The sequence below is a fragment of the Podarcis melisellensis genome (genome assembly GCF_964234715.1).
Source record: "Podarcis melisellensis genome assembly, chromosome: 12".
Taxonomy (NCBI): Eukaryota; Metazoa; Chordata; class Lepidosauria; order Squamata; family Lacertidae; genus Podarcis; species Podarcis melisellensis.
In genome coordinates, this window is record NC_138544.1 from 13,186,056 (window position 1) to 13,200,756 (window position 14,701).

The 14,701-nt window shown below is 42.4% G+C and overlaps 1 protein-coding gene across 1 annotated transcript in view; it reads left to right on the plus strand.

The window, feature by feature from the left end:
- The first annotated feature begins 66 nt into the window (after window positions 1-66).
- Window positions 67-14,701, plus strand: part of KIF15 (kinesin family member 15) — a 47,780-nt gene continuing 33,145 nt past the window's right edge. Inside the window, exons 1-10 of the mRNA XM_081882911.1 lie at window positions 67-178; window positions 3,052-3,076; window positions 3,435-3,612; window positions 5,202-5,278; window positions 5,655-5,692; window positions 6,764-6,861; window positions 7,944-8,123; window positions 8,870-9,079; window positions 9,246-9,371; window positions 10,586-10,708. Of these exons, the coding sequence (XP_081739037.1) occupies window positions 160-178; window positions 3,052-3,076; window positions 3,435-3,612; window positions 5,202-5,278; window positions 5,655-5,692; window positions 6,764-6,861; window positions 7,944-8,123; window positions 8,870-9,079; window positions 9,246-9,371; window positions 10,586-10,708 (1,074 nt within the window). The 5' untranslated portion in view covers window positions 67-159. The remainder of the gene's footprint in view (window positions 179-3,051; window positions 3,077-3,434; window positions 3,613-5,201; window positions 5,279-5,654; window positions 5,693-6,763; window positions 6,862-7,943; window positions 8,124-8,869; window positions 9,080-9,245; window positions 9,372-10,585; window positions 10,709-14,701) is intronic.

The window sequence follows — 14,701 nt, forward strand, 5'->3', positions numbered from 1 at the left end:
CCCGCGTCACGTGACGGAGGCCTTCCCTTCCCCCGCCCTCCAAAATGGCTGCCCCCGCGGGAGCTTCGTTCGCGCCAAATTTAAACAGGGCGCCATTTTCAGGCTTTTAAGCCCTCAGAGGAGTCGAAGTTGCTGAGGGGGGGGTTATCGGGGCGGAGAATGGCCCCCGGGTCGAAAGGTGAGGAAAGACGGCGGTGGGGGCGAAGTGGGGCTTCGAGGGAGGGAGGTTGGATGGGAGCCGTGAGGAAAAAGCTCTTTCGCCCTATGCCTTTATTTAGCGGCCGCGGGGTTTCCCCCACATTAGCTGCTGTCGGGAGTCGGCGCTGAGGAAGGCAGAGCCGGCTGGGGCTCGAGAACTCTGCATGCGAGCAGGAGAACTCTTGGCGGGAGGCGGGCGGGGTCCGCGGAACTCCCTGCGACGGGATGGGGTCGGACCCGCATACGCAGCTAAAGCCCCGAAGGCGCGGGGAGGTTCCGAGGCTTCCTCTCTCTCACACACACACACGGTTATGTGGGGCGCCTTGTAACTGAAGGAGGCTATTCGCCCCCTTTTTAGAAATAGTTAAAAAAAGGAATACTGTATGCAGAATTCATCATGCGAAAGGGTGGGCTGGATGAATCCCTAGCCGGAATTAAGATTGCCGGAAGAAATATCAACAACCTCAGATACGCAGATGACACAGCCTTGATGGCAGAAAGTGAGGAGGAATTAAAGAACCTTTTATTGAGGGTGAAAGCGGAGAGCGCAAAATATGGTCTGAAGCTCAACATCAAAAAAACGAAGATCATGGCCACTGGGCCCATCACCTCCTGGCAAAGAGAAGGGGAAGAAATGGAGGCAGTGAGAGGTTTTACTTTCTTGGGCTCCATGGTCACCGCAGATGGTGACAGCAGTCATGAAATTAAAAGACGCCTGCTTCTTGGGAGAAAAGCAATGACAAACCTAGACTTAAAAACAGAGACATCACCTTGCCAACAAAGGTCCATATAGTTAAAGCTATGGTTTTCCCAGTAGTGATGTATGGAAGTGAGAGCTGGACCATCAAGAAGGCTGATCGCCGAAGAATTGATGCCTTTGAATTGTGGTGCTGGAGGAGACTCTTGAGAGTCCCATGGACTGCAAGATCAAACCTCTCCATTCTGAAGGAAATCAGCCCTGAGTGCTCACTGGAAGGACAGATCCTGAAGCTGAGGCTCCAGTACTTTGGCCACCTCATGAGAAGAGAAGACTCCCTGGAAAAGACCCTGATGTTGGGAAAGATGGAGGGCACAAGGAGAAGGGGATGACAGAGGACGAGATGGTTGGACAGTGTTCTCAAAGCTACCAGCATGAGTCTGACCAAACTGCGGGAGGCAGTGGAAGACAGGAGTGCCTGGCGTGCTCTGGTCCAGGGGGTCAAGAAGAGACGGACACGACTAAACAACAACAACAATGCCCTTTCCTAAGTTGTTTGGCGAGGTAGTGCTGAAGGGATGGCTCAGTTGGTAGAGCGTGAGGCTTTTCATCTCGGGGTTGTGGGGTTTGAGCCCCATTTTTTGGGGGGAAGGATCCTGCATGACAGGGTGGGTTGGACTAGATGACCCTCATGGTCCCTTTCCAGCTCTTAAGTTATCTAAAGATAAGCCCCACTGAACTCGGCAGGATCTGTTTCTGCTTAAGTCAGGGGCGGGGGGGGGGGTCAGCAAACTTTTTCTTTATTCATTTTTTAACATATCATTTTCAACAATAATTAAACATACTTTAACTTCTTATACAGTTTTTTTGACTTGCATCAATCACATCTGAAAATTTTCAAATCTATTCACTGAATATACATTTCTTGCTTTCACTTTACATTTAGATCTCATAACTGATATCTCTATTCTTTCTCTACTTTACAATGCTTCATATATTTCTCCTTACAAAACTTCTTGTAGTCCCACTAGCGTAATTTGTTGATTACAGTTGTTCTTCAAATAATTCTTATATTTCTTCCAGTCTTCTGTGAATCTCTGGTCTCGCAGGTTTCGAATCCTGTCATTTTATCTAATTCTGCGTAGTCCATTAATTTTGTCTGTCATTCTTTCGTCGGAATTTCTTCTTGCTTCCGTTTCTGGGCTAACAATACTCTTGCTGCTGTTGTTGCATATAAAAACAATTTAACATCTTGTCTATTAATATCCTCACCTATAATACCAAGTAAAAATGCTTCTGGTTTTTTTTTTTTAATGTATATTTCAACATCTTTTTCATCTCTCTATATCATTTCCTAGAAGTTTTTTACTTTCTTACATTCCCACCACATATGAAAAAATGTTCCTTCTTTTTCTTTGGGTCAGCAAACTTTTTCAGCAGGGGGCTGGTCCACTGTCCCTCAGACCTTGTGGGGGGCCGGACTATATTTTGAAGGGAAAAAATGAACGAATTCCTATGCCCCACAAATAACCCAGAGATGCATTTTAAATAAAAGCACACATTCCTGGACTGTCCGCAGGCCGGATTTAGAAGGCATTTGGGCCAGATCTAGCCCCCGGGCCTTAGTTTGCCTACCCATGGCTTGAGACATGAATCGGATGGTGCAGTTGGCAAAGAGCATTTTCATGAAAAAGCGATAAGTTAAATAAATAAATTGTGGTTTCAGGGATTCAATGGACACCTGGTTGCGATTCCCGCATACTCTTTCCAGTTCTATGGTTAGGGAATGGATACAGGGGTTCACATGCAAACACCTCAAGTAAATTGATCAATATGAATGTGCATGCAATAAGTAATGCGTGTCCACTTCGGACAAAAAACTTTCTGGGGAGTTTACACCCCTGAGGTGTTCACACTACACACCTTCCAGGTGTACCAGAGTATGGGTACCAGACCTTTGGCAATACAAGGTGTTTGCATTATATGTGACATCATAGCTAGCAGCTGTCTGTCATTGCTTCAGTTTTTTTTGTTTTGTCGCCCCATTTTCTGTAGCTTCTTTTTGTAGACACTCCATAGTAATGTGAATAATTAGCAGTAGATAGATGTCTTACATACAGTTTTTAAATTATCATGTTCTCACTTTCGTTTTTTAGGTGACACAGCGTTAGCAGCCTCCAGGTAAGAATCCATTAATTATTGTGTGCAAGAATTAAACACCAGATTGGGCAACTTCGTTGTGTGATCAAGAGATTTACAATTTGATCCTAATTTACAATCCTGGCTGTTCCAAAATAAATATATATTTTTAAAAGGCATGGACAACTGTCAACCTGCAACAAAATCAGATGAATTGATGGTGCAGGTTAAAACAATAACGTTTCCACAGCAGTTGCATGCATGCCATAACGTAAGATAAATATGTTTATCTAGTTGGGTCTGCATATTGTGTCATAAGAACAAGACAAAAATAAAATGACTTTAGAAACATGTTACAGCTGGTTACTAGGATACTAATGTAGCTGTTGCTTTGTTTTAGTGCTGAAGGTGATGCTATCAAGGTTTTCGTGAGGGTGCGCCCTCTAGAAGAAGGAACTCTTCTTGCTGACAATGGCTTGTGCTTATCTGTTCTTTCATCAAACACTATTCGCCTGAATTCAAAGCCTGAACCTAAGATTTTTACCTTTGATCATGTGGCAGATGTGGACACAACCCAGGTAATTCAAGAGATAAGTTAGTTCCTAAAAGGTTAACTATTTTTTTAAAAAAAAGAAAGAAAAGAGACTTCTTTGGCCATGTTCTCATTTGTAATAGAAAATAGTTTGCATTGAGCCATCTACATTAACATTAAATTTTTCAACTGAAATTGCAGCTAGGTGCTTTTATTTAAGGGGCTGGTATAACACAGGTTGGACGCGGGTGGCGCTGTGGGTAAAACCTCAGCGCCTAGGACTTGCCGATCGCATGGTCGGCGGTTCGAATCCCCGCAGCGGGGTGCACTCCCGTCGTTCAGTCCCAGCGCCTGTCAACCTAGCAGTTCGAAAGCACCCCTGGGTGCAAGTAGATAAATAGGGACCGCTTACCAGCAGGAAGGTAAATGGCGTTCTGTGTGCTGTGCTGGCTTGCCAGTTGCAGCTTGTCACGCTGACCACGTGACCCAGAAGTGTCTGTGGACAGCGCTGGCTCCCGGCCTATAGAGTGAGATGAGCGCACAACCCTAGAGTCTGGCAAGACTGGCCCGTACGGGCAGGGGTACCTTTACCTTTACTATAACACAGGTTATTAAAATTGTTACTCACCTACGTTAGGCTGCAATCCTATACACACTTATTGAGGGGTAAGTTCTGCCTCCCCACTTCTAGCTACTCTCTGGAGAAGAGGCCCTTTTAAGAATATTAGGGGGTTGGCTGGGGAAGGACTAGACCAGGGGTCAGCAAACCTTTTCATCAGGGAGCCAGTCCACTGTTCCTCAGACCTTGTGGGAGACCGGACTATATTTTGAAAAATATAATTACCTTGCAAGCTGGTCCCGCAGCTGCCTCCGGACCTGGAGTAGGAATGCACTCTGCACACGCTCAGGAGCATGTCTCGGCACTGCCCGCTCACCGGCGTCCCCACAGAGCTCCCAGGCAGCGTGCACCATGCCCTGCGGCCAATCATGCAAGGCCATGTTTGCCGACCCCTGAACTAGAGCATGAGAAAAATGAACATAATATTTTGGCTGCCGTTCATTCATTTTCAGCTTTCTATTCTTGTTATAAAAAAGCGTGCCTAGACATTCTGTTGTTGCACCCATAACCTATGGTTTAAGGTGTCATTTAGCTCCTAGCTTTCATTTTCTAACACTGCTTTAAAGTGCCTAAAATAGCTAAGAATTATAGATAGATAATATATAGCCCCTTTATGTGAGCTTGCAATCTAAGAATGTTGAGAAGAAAAGGGGAAAGGGAAGAAGATGAAAGTAAGGAAACAATTGCTAGCTGACTGCTATGTGCTAAGATTTATGATACATTAACAATTTCTCTTTTAGTAATAGCCATATTCATTAGATATATTCTCATAATGGCTCCAACCTATTACTTGGAAGCGAGTCTCATTGATTTCATTATTTCGTGCATCATAATGGTTCTTTAGTATCAGTGGAATTGCTTGTGTTTAATGAAAAGTATTCCTTAATGTCAGGGTATGTGTATTGGTTAATGAATAGTGCACAGTGTGTGGTTATATGTTTGTGAATACTATGAAGTCAAGCTGTTTTTATCATTCTAACATATTAAAACTATTTTTTTTAATATTTTCTGCCTAGGAATCAGTGTTCTCAAGTGTGGCCAAAAAGATAGTAGAATCATGCATGAATGGCTACAATGGAACCATTTTTGCATAGTAAGCTTTTAACCTTTTTATTTCATGCAAATAGTAAAATATCTGATTTGAATTATATGAACTGCTCTGTTTGAGAAATACATTACCGGGTCAGACCATTCTAAGGACTGTAAAATTTAAAGCATAAATTCATCTAGTCCATTCATCCATGTGTGGCATTAGCTTTCCAGTGTCTGGGGCCCAGCATCTTCCACATCACCTGCTACTCCATCCTGTTTAACTTGAGATGCCAGGAGTTGAACCTGGACATCTCTGCATGCAACACATGTACCCTCTTAATGATACAGAATTAACCCTAGCAAATATATGAATAAATGAGTACGTTCTGATTACTGAGATATAATTATATGTGTGCGCTGCTTCTTTTTCTCTTTAGTGGCCAAACTGGTTCAGGGAAAACCTTTACGATGATGGGTAAGTACAACACATACTGATTTGTGCTTACAGTTGTTTATCTCATTTTCGATCGCAGTGTGGGATCCTCTTTTCCCCACCCCTTTGCATTGTGTAATATTAACTTCTAACGCAGTATTTCCCAGATCTAGGGCTAGTTTCATATTAGGATATCATTAATTTTGCCATAGTCTATGATCTAACAACATAGACCAAGGAACTGCAGTGTTCCTGACTCTAAGAGACAGCCAAAGCCTTCATCAAAGGGGACAGGTGAAAAAGATACTTGGAAGAGTCTTGGAAGGGATTAGAGTTAGACTAATCAGGCATCAGCATCTGGGGGGGGGGGGATATTGTACAGTGGTACCTTGGTTCTCAGATGCCTTGGAACCCATACATTGCAAACCTGGCAGTAAGTATTGCGGCTTGTGAACTTTTTTCAGAAGCCAAACGTGCTCCGTTTTGAGTGTTTTGCTTCTGATTTGAGTTTTACACTGAGGTCTGTCTGTTTTTGTTATTTATTTTGCATTTTTGCAGCTCTTTTTTTGTGACTGTGGAACCCAGTTCAGCTACTTACTGATGGATTGTGTGACTGCAGAACATTGTTTATTGCTTTCATTTTATGGATCAATGGTCTCATTAGATAATAAAATTCATGTTAAATTGCTGTTTTAAGGGTTGTTTTTAAAAGTCTGGAACAGATTAATCCATTTTGCATGGATTGCATGGGAAAGCGTGCCTTGGTTTTGGAACGGAGTTCTGGAACTGATTAAGTTTGAGAACCAAGGTACCACTGTATCTCTTAACCAGGCTTCCTCATACTTGGCCCTCCGGCTGTTTTGAGACTACAGTTCCCATCATCCCTGACCACTGGTCCTGCTAGCTAGGGATAATGGGAATTGTAGGCCAAAAACATCTGGAGGGCCGAGTTTGACGAAGCCTGCTCTTAACCATTGCCTTTATCTATTCAGTAAGGCTTCCTTCCTATTTCAGAAGCATTGTATGCTACTAATACTAATAATGTAAACCACCTTATTTCTGCTAGATATTTTTAGATTTCTATCCAAGCAATTCTTTCTTTCTTTTTTCAAGGTCCTCCCGACTCTGATAACTTTACTCATAACCTGAGAGGAGTAATACCACGGAGTTTTGAATATCTGTTTTTTCTAATTGAACGTGAAAAAGAAAAGGTAAATCCTTTTCTTAATGAAGATTGTGGTAAAAGTCCTTGAGGGTTCGTTTTAATTAGTAGCAATGGCATCCAGCTCTTGGGTGCCCTTCATTCATTTGGAAGAAATAACCTGCATGGTTGGAATGAGTGTATAGCTGGGGATCACACTATTTCATACAGGCAAGCAGCTATGCTAGCTTGCTACTTACGCGTGGTGAGTAGCAATTGGCTTCCGATGTGCAAGTGAAATGGTAAACTTCATTTCTACCCTAGTTGACCCTCCCAGCCATCTGTCCAATTTCAAGTGTAAATTTATCTGTTTCAAAATACTGTGTTGTACCTTATTGCCTTGTCTCACTGTTTTCTTCCGAGAGTTAACTGCAAGGGATGAGCTGCTACAATATTGCACTGATTCAGCTCTGTTGGCCCTTAAAGGCAAAAAGGATACAGATGGTCAGTAGTAAATGTACAGTGGTACCTCGCAAGACGAATGCCTCGCTAGACGAAAAACGCGCAAGACGAAAGGGTTTTTCGTTTCTTGAGTTGCTTCGCAAGACAATTTTCCCTATGGGCTTGCTTCGCAAGACGAAAACGTCTTGCGGGTTTGCTTCCTTTTTCTTAAAGCCATTAATACCCAGGGAATCCGCGCTCCACAAGACAAAAAAATCGCAAGACGAAGCAACTCGCGGAACAAATTAATCTCGTCTTGCGAGGCACCACTGTACAGTGCTACTCTTTCCAAGCTGCAAATAGAAAAGCTGGACAATCCAGTCAGTTTGCCCCAGCTTTTAATAGCTGAAATGGGTTCAGTGGGTAACAGCAGAAGGACAGCTGGTTATGAACAGGACCAAAGGTGGTGTGATGGGGCAGGGAAGTAGGTAGGTAAGCTGTTTCTTGAAGGACTTGAAGTTCGTACAATAAAGGCTCCAAATATGTAAAGTGAAAGTAGGAGGTGGGTGGTAAAATGTGTCTTTTTGTAAACTGTAAGAGATCAATAAAGGCATGCCTTCATAGTTGCTGTGAAAACCTTGTAATGGCGTTAGAGGCCAGATAAAATTAAAACAGCATTTTCTGTAACACAAATGTTAATGTTTCTTATAGGCTGGTACAGAAAAGAGTTTTCTCTGCAAGTGTTCGTTTATTGAAATCTACAATGAGCAGCTATTTGACTTGCTGGATTCTGCCTCAGCTGGACTCTTCCTCAGGGAGCACATCACAAAAGGAGTATTTGTTGTTGGTGCAGTGGAGCAAGTGTTGACTTCAGCTGCTGAAGCATATAAAGTATGCTGTTTTGATAAGTAGAGGTAGACATCCTTGCATGTTGTAGCAGAGGCAGCACTCATTGAAGTAGCAATATTATTATTTGAAGAGCTTAACTAAAAGAAATAACTTGAGCTTCTTATGCTTGTTTGGTACCTTTTGCCCTTCAGCTCCCTTAAGTTGGGCTATTTATGTTCTGCAATAAACACTCATTTCTGCAGCTCCGCTTCCAGTGCCCGGGATGCAGAAGGCATGTGCAATGCATTATGTGTGCATGAGAACTTTTCGCTCTCGCCTTTCCAGCAGCAGAAACACTCTTGCGCCAAAATCCACTCCACAATTTGGGATTATCCGGAACAGTATTTCACAAGGTGTGAAAAGACTGTCTCTGGAAGGGGAAATCATCAACCTGGCTCATGTGTACATCAATATACACATAGGAACATTATCAAATGACATCTTTTCATTTTAATTTACATTAAAAGGACAAGTATAAGATTTTTTTAAAAAATAGGATGGGAGACTTGGGAAGCCATGTTATAAATTCCTTTTGAACAGGGATGTGTAAAACATACATCGTTGCCTTCAAGTAAGATGTTAATTTAACACTTCTTGCAGATTAGGATTAGAAATAGAGGGGATCTTTCATCAACACATTTAAGATTAGCACTGTAATCTCAGTTGTGACTCCAAAATAGCTTCAGATAAAGTTGTTGAGTCTGTTCCATAATATATTGTAAATGCTACTCATATCTTATTCTGACTAGGTGTTAACAACGGGCTGGAGAAATCGCCGTGTAGCGTCTACCTCAATGAACAGAGAGTCCTCAAGGTCTCATGCTGTTTTTACTATCACAGTCGAATCAATGGAGAAAACCAATGACGTTATGAATATTCGATCATCTCTGCTGAATTTGGTAGATTTGGCTGGATCAGAGAGACAAAAAGATACTCACACAGAGGGAGTTAGGTTAAAGGTTAGTGGCGAAACAGCGCATTCTTGGTCAGTGGGAATGGGAGCATGCAGAAAAGGGTTAACTCCTCCTGGAGACAGAGTCCATGCGCTTGTATAATGCATGCTCAAGCACACTTCACAGTAACACCAACTTGGCATTCACTTTTATTTTCTTTTTTTTGTTCTAGGAAGCAGGGAACATAAACCGTTCATTAAGTTGTCTGGGCCAAGTGATTACTGCACTTGTTGATGTGGGCAATGGAAAACAGAGGCACATCTGTTACAGGGACTCCAGGCTCACTTTTCTGCTACGGGTAATGTGTACCATTAATTTTTAGGACATTGGTTTTCAAAAGACAAAATGCTTTTGACTTTGATATTATTCAGATGTCTTACTTGCGGTATGCTGTCCTGGAAAATCAATGATTACTACAATCTGTTGCCGTTGGCCACGTAATGCTAAGCCACAAAGTTTTGCTTATTAAGCTATTCTGTACACAAGCTGCATGTAGATTGACACAGCCGAAGAGTGTTTCCCTCGCTCCTCCTTCATACAAGCTAGTAAACAAATTGCAAACAGGCTACTTTAGTGTTATGTCTGAATCTGGGGTCATGGATTGTTTGATCATAATAAATCACGTGATAATCCACAACAAGCTTTTGTCTAAAGCAGGCTAGCAATTGCGGTTTGTTATGGCGAAACAAGCCATAATTCCAGGTTTGGATATTGTAATGGTTCTAGGGGTTGCTCGTGCGTAATTTGTCACCACTCCTGGCTAGGTTGCCTGGTTGAACCCTTTCTGTCTGGACAGCCTCTCACCCATGGCTGTCTCAATCGCTGGCAGAATCCGTCAGTGGGCGTTTCTTGAACTTCTTCCAGCAAAGAAGTTCTTTGACGCCTAGTCTCCTCCTACTCTCCCTGCGCGGAAGTCTTCTGCACAGGGAGGGTGTGGGCAGCGGAGGACCTGTGCTCTCCCCGCTGGTCTCCAGCGAGGAGTCCTGGAGCCCCCTCGCCGATTCCCCCTTCTGCCCCCCTTCTCCACTGGTGCTACGCTGATTTCCTTCCCCAGCAGATGGGCTGCCTCTCTCCCTACTGGGACCCTCTCCGGCATCCCCCTGGAGCCTTCCCTCCGCCTCTGGCTCCGATGGCAGTTCCCTGACAGATATACTGCTAAACTAGCCCCATTGTGGTTTCTTTACCTGGTTACATAAGTATTCAGGCTGCTTCCACTAACATACAGTATCATCATAAACCAAACATAGTGGCAATACATATGTATGTGGTGATATTAATCTTGCTTTAGAGCATCCTGTCACACTGTTCTATTGAAAGTGCCCTATCAGAATGTTAAGTCCTGAAGCAACACAGTCGCCTAAAACAGTGATCTTACGAGGAGGGCGTTATCCTCCCCAAAACAAGGGTTAGTAGAAGAGGAAATAGTTTGTGTTTCTATAAACACTAGAATTAGTTAAACTATGTGCTTTTAAAAGTGCTGTATCTCAAAGTAATTTTTATGTCTTCAAACAGGATTCTCTTGGAGGTAATGCCAAAACTTGCATCATAGCAAACATTAATCCAGGTTCCAGATGTTTTGGTGAAACCTTGTCCACCCTTAATTTTGCTCAGAGAGCCAAACTGATAAAAAACAAGGTATTTAATTGGGACAGAATATTACATTGGCTATTCAGTCACCTTATTTTTCTTCACATAGTTGTAAGCAATTTCTTTGTCTGAAAGGGTTCTTTGGCAGAAAAAAGGTTTGCTAAATCAAAATAAATATTGTGAGTATTTCTCATCTATTTCAACTCTTATAATACTATGTTCTTGCTATCTTAATATTCTAATCATGAAACTGAATAGACCAAGAGGGAGAGGGAGAGACTGCAGTTGCAGACATTTAACAAATACCTTGTCTCCTTCAAGTTACTGAAAATTCTATTATTTGCTGTACAGTGCTACCTTGGGTTAAGTACTTAATTTGTTCCGGAGGTCCGTTCTTAACCTGAAACTGAACCCTAAGTTGTCTTTGATCATACAACATAACCCTGCTTTCGGCCGGCCCTTCGTGTTTGTTTTCGATGCGGGTTTCGTATAGGAGGTGAATCCGTTGATTTTGATATCTCTAGTTGACCATGTTTCTTGTAGAAGTATTAGTTCAAAATCTTTAAAGAAGTTCATTAGGTCTGGGTCTCCGCCTTTGTTTCCCCATCCTGCGATATTCCAGGACAGCAAGCGTAGGGTCCGTTTTTGAGTTGGTGGCTGGTTGACAGCATTTAGTCATTCTAGTTCTGTTATTAAGTCTAGCGAGGGATTTTGTCTTGTGCAGATACAGCCATTTGTCGCTGCTTTCGGTGGGGAACATGGTGGTGGATCTCTTAGATTTTTTTTTAAAGTGCGGGAAATTAAAGTTTCCTCCCTTTCTTGATTTTCTTCCTTAACTGTTCCTTGTTCCTGAGAAATTTCTGTGGCTGGTGGGCTGTTATGGACAGTTGGACTGTTTTCAGTCTCTACTTCCATTTCTTTGGCCTCATTTGGTGTTGAGCTCAGTGTGTCAGGTCTGTTGGAGGTCATCTTTTGTTCGGCAATGTTAAGGTCCTTTGTAGTACTTAAAGTAGGGGTACCTATTTCGTTTGGAGCTAATATTTGATATCTCAGCCAGGAATTTGTGGTTTCATTACTGGAGTTTTTCCTTGCCATTTCATATTCTAAAGGCGGCTGGATTTGAAGCTCTGCATCTATACATTTGAAAGTTCCATTAGTAGCTCTCTTTTTGACTATGCATTTTGGGGAAAAAGCTGGTAAGTGTAAGGTTTGATTGTGTGTTGTTTCTACTGCATTTTGTTGACCCTGTTGGTGAATTTCGGTCAATCTGGCCTGTAGTTTCGTCAATTTACTGAGTATGTTTATTTGTTCTTTATCTGGTAGCTTGGTAAAGTTACTCAGCAGATCTTCTTCTTCTGGGACTGTCCAGTCTATTGTGTCAAGGGCGAGGTTGTTATTTGATGCTACAGTCGCATGGTTTGGGAGCTTGGATTTTTCTTGTGTGGTTTTCCGGGTAGCTGGCTGCGGTTTCTCCCATCTACTGGGTTCTTCCACGGGAGTAGGGCAGATATCGGCTTCTGGTGGAATGGCCTTGTTCATCTTGTTCTGTCTTTTAGATGCAATCAGTGGTCTGGGTGATATATCTTCAAAGTGTCGGCGCGGGATAATTCCTTTCTGGGCTAAATGAGCCTTTTCCCTTAAGAGTTTGGTTGGAATTCTATGGCTACCAAATCTTAGTAGTACTTTTTTGGAATATCCATCGTTAGTAAGCCTCTTGACTGCTTTTAAGTCAATGCTTCCACCCTCAAGGCTAAGGAGCAGATTTAGATGATGTCTGGCCCAGAAAGGTGACTCCCAATAAGGTAGGGGCCCTCTATATGGAAAAATGTGGAGAACAATCTCACATGGCCTCAGTATCAGGTTGATTGAGTGAGGGGGGCTTCCTCTGGTTTTTGGCTGGTTTAGAGGCATAAATTTGTATTTGTTCTGTTTATCTCCAGGGCTTGTTAAGGATGGCAAAAGGGGAGTGAGTTGCCTCCTTTCATCTCGGTTGTCCAGCTTCTTGGAGATGTTTTGTAATTGTTCAAAGATTTTTTGAACTGTTTGAGCAGTCAGTAGGCAGCATTCCTCTAGCAGCTCCACCTTTCTATCAATTTGCGCTTGTGCCTCTGTTATGGGAGTAGTAGCCTTGTCCTCATTTATTCCTTGGGATATCTCTTCAATTGTCTTTTCATGCGAAGAGTTGAGGAAGGTTTTGGGAGGAGATACGTGCTGTTTTTGAGGTAGCAGGTAATTATCTAGATTACTCTGTTTGAAACCAGAGGACTCTGTGTCAGTTTCTGTATCAAGAGACCTGAGTCTTTTGGCTCTTCTCATTGCTAGATTCTTCTTAAGTCGATGAAATCAGACTTCTAAGTAAAGTGATAAAGTGCTAAGGTTCTCAGGTCGCAATCTCGTTCAATTCTCATTCAGTCCAGGCTGGGCTGCTGCGAGGAGTTTAAAACTGGAGCCAATTATAGCACTCCTTTGAAGTACCCCCCCCTTCTTCCCAGTTTGTTAAAACAACTGAGATGTTTAGGGGTTTAGGGGTCCACGAAGTTAGAAGTGGTGGGAGAAATTTGTGGTTTTATGAGTTTGTAGTTTTTAGGGTTAAAAGCCGATTAAAAGTCCTTAAGAGTCCTTGGAATAAGTTTATCACAAGGAGTCGACGAGAAACTGGGAGGGAGTGCCTTAATGCCCGGAAGGGAATGTCTGAGAGCCTTCGTTAAAGCTTCATTAGCTTCTTTAAGTCCCGGCACCGAGGAGGATAAGATAAAATGTTCAAAAGCACAGCGAAATGGTGAAAGGAAATAAAATCCAAAAGGGGAAGGAGAGCCAGCAACATTTAGTTAAAAGATCTCTTTGAGCTCCGATAAGAGCGTCTTACCTCGGCGCCATCTTGAAGAGCTGGAGTTGTGGAGGAAACTCGCAGAATTAAAAATTGATCAGCGCCTATTGATTCTAATGCAAAATCTACACTCTTCCAATACCTGTCAAGTCAAACTTAACAACAAAGGTCACCTTTCATCAGACATCCCAATCTCGAAAGGGGTAAAACAAGGGTGCATTCTTGCCCCCTTTCTATTTAATTTATTTTTATCAGACTTGCCAGATTACCTTCAAAAAATAGAATCACATGCCCCTAAACTTAATCAGAAACCAGTTCCTCTCTTACTATACGCAGACGATGCTGTCCTACTATCCTTAACGAGCTTGGGTCTAAAACGTCTTATATCTTCACTGATCCTCTATTGCGAATGTAACAAACTCTCTATAAACTATGAGAAGACAAAAATTTTGGTCTTCTCGAATGGTTGGAAATTAGAGAAATGGAAAATAAGAGGGCAAGAAATCCAACAAGTGAAAATCTATAGGTATCTGGGAATCTTATTCCAGAGCAATTTAGGGTGGGCAACCCATCGCACAAATGCCATAAAACAGGCAAAGTGCATCTCATCAGCAGTTGCCCGTTTTCATTATCAGAAAGGTAATCAATTTATTCCTGCGGCAAATCAGATATTTCAAACAAAAGTGCAATCCCAGATATTCTATGGAATCCCGCTATGGGTCCAAGCATATAACAATGATTTAAAAAAGATTCACTCTAGCTTTCTGAGACGTATTCTTGGACTCCCAGCTATGATCAAATATGAAACAATGTGTGCAGAAATAGGCATACACACAATGGAATATTGGGCATGGTCCACCTCAATAAAGTATTGGTTACGCTGCCACTTCCGCTGCCCTCCATCAAGTCTGCTCGCTGATTTGCTCAAAGACTCCTATAAATCAAGATGGTATCAGCACCTCGAAAAAAAGATTGAATCTTTAGGCGTCGAGCTGGAGTCCCTGTACAATTCTAATGAGCAATATATTTCCCATAATATCCTAACTAGACTAAAGGATGTCGAGAGACAAAATATTATGGCAGCTGTAAACAAAATTTGCTCCCCCATATTCTATGAATTAAATATCTTAGATAGCAGAGCCAATTACGTCACTAAACTAATAATCCCAGCCCAACGTAGGGCTTTTATGCTGGCCCGCTTGAATGTTTTTCCC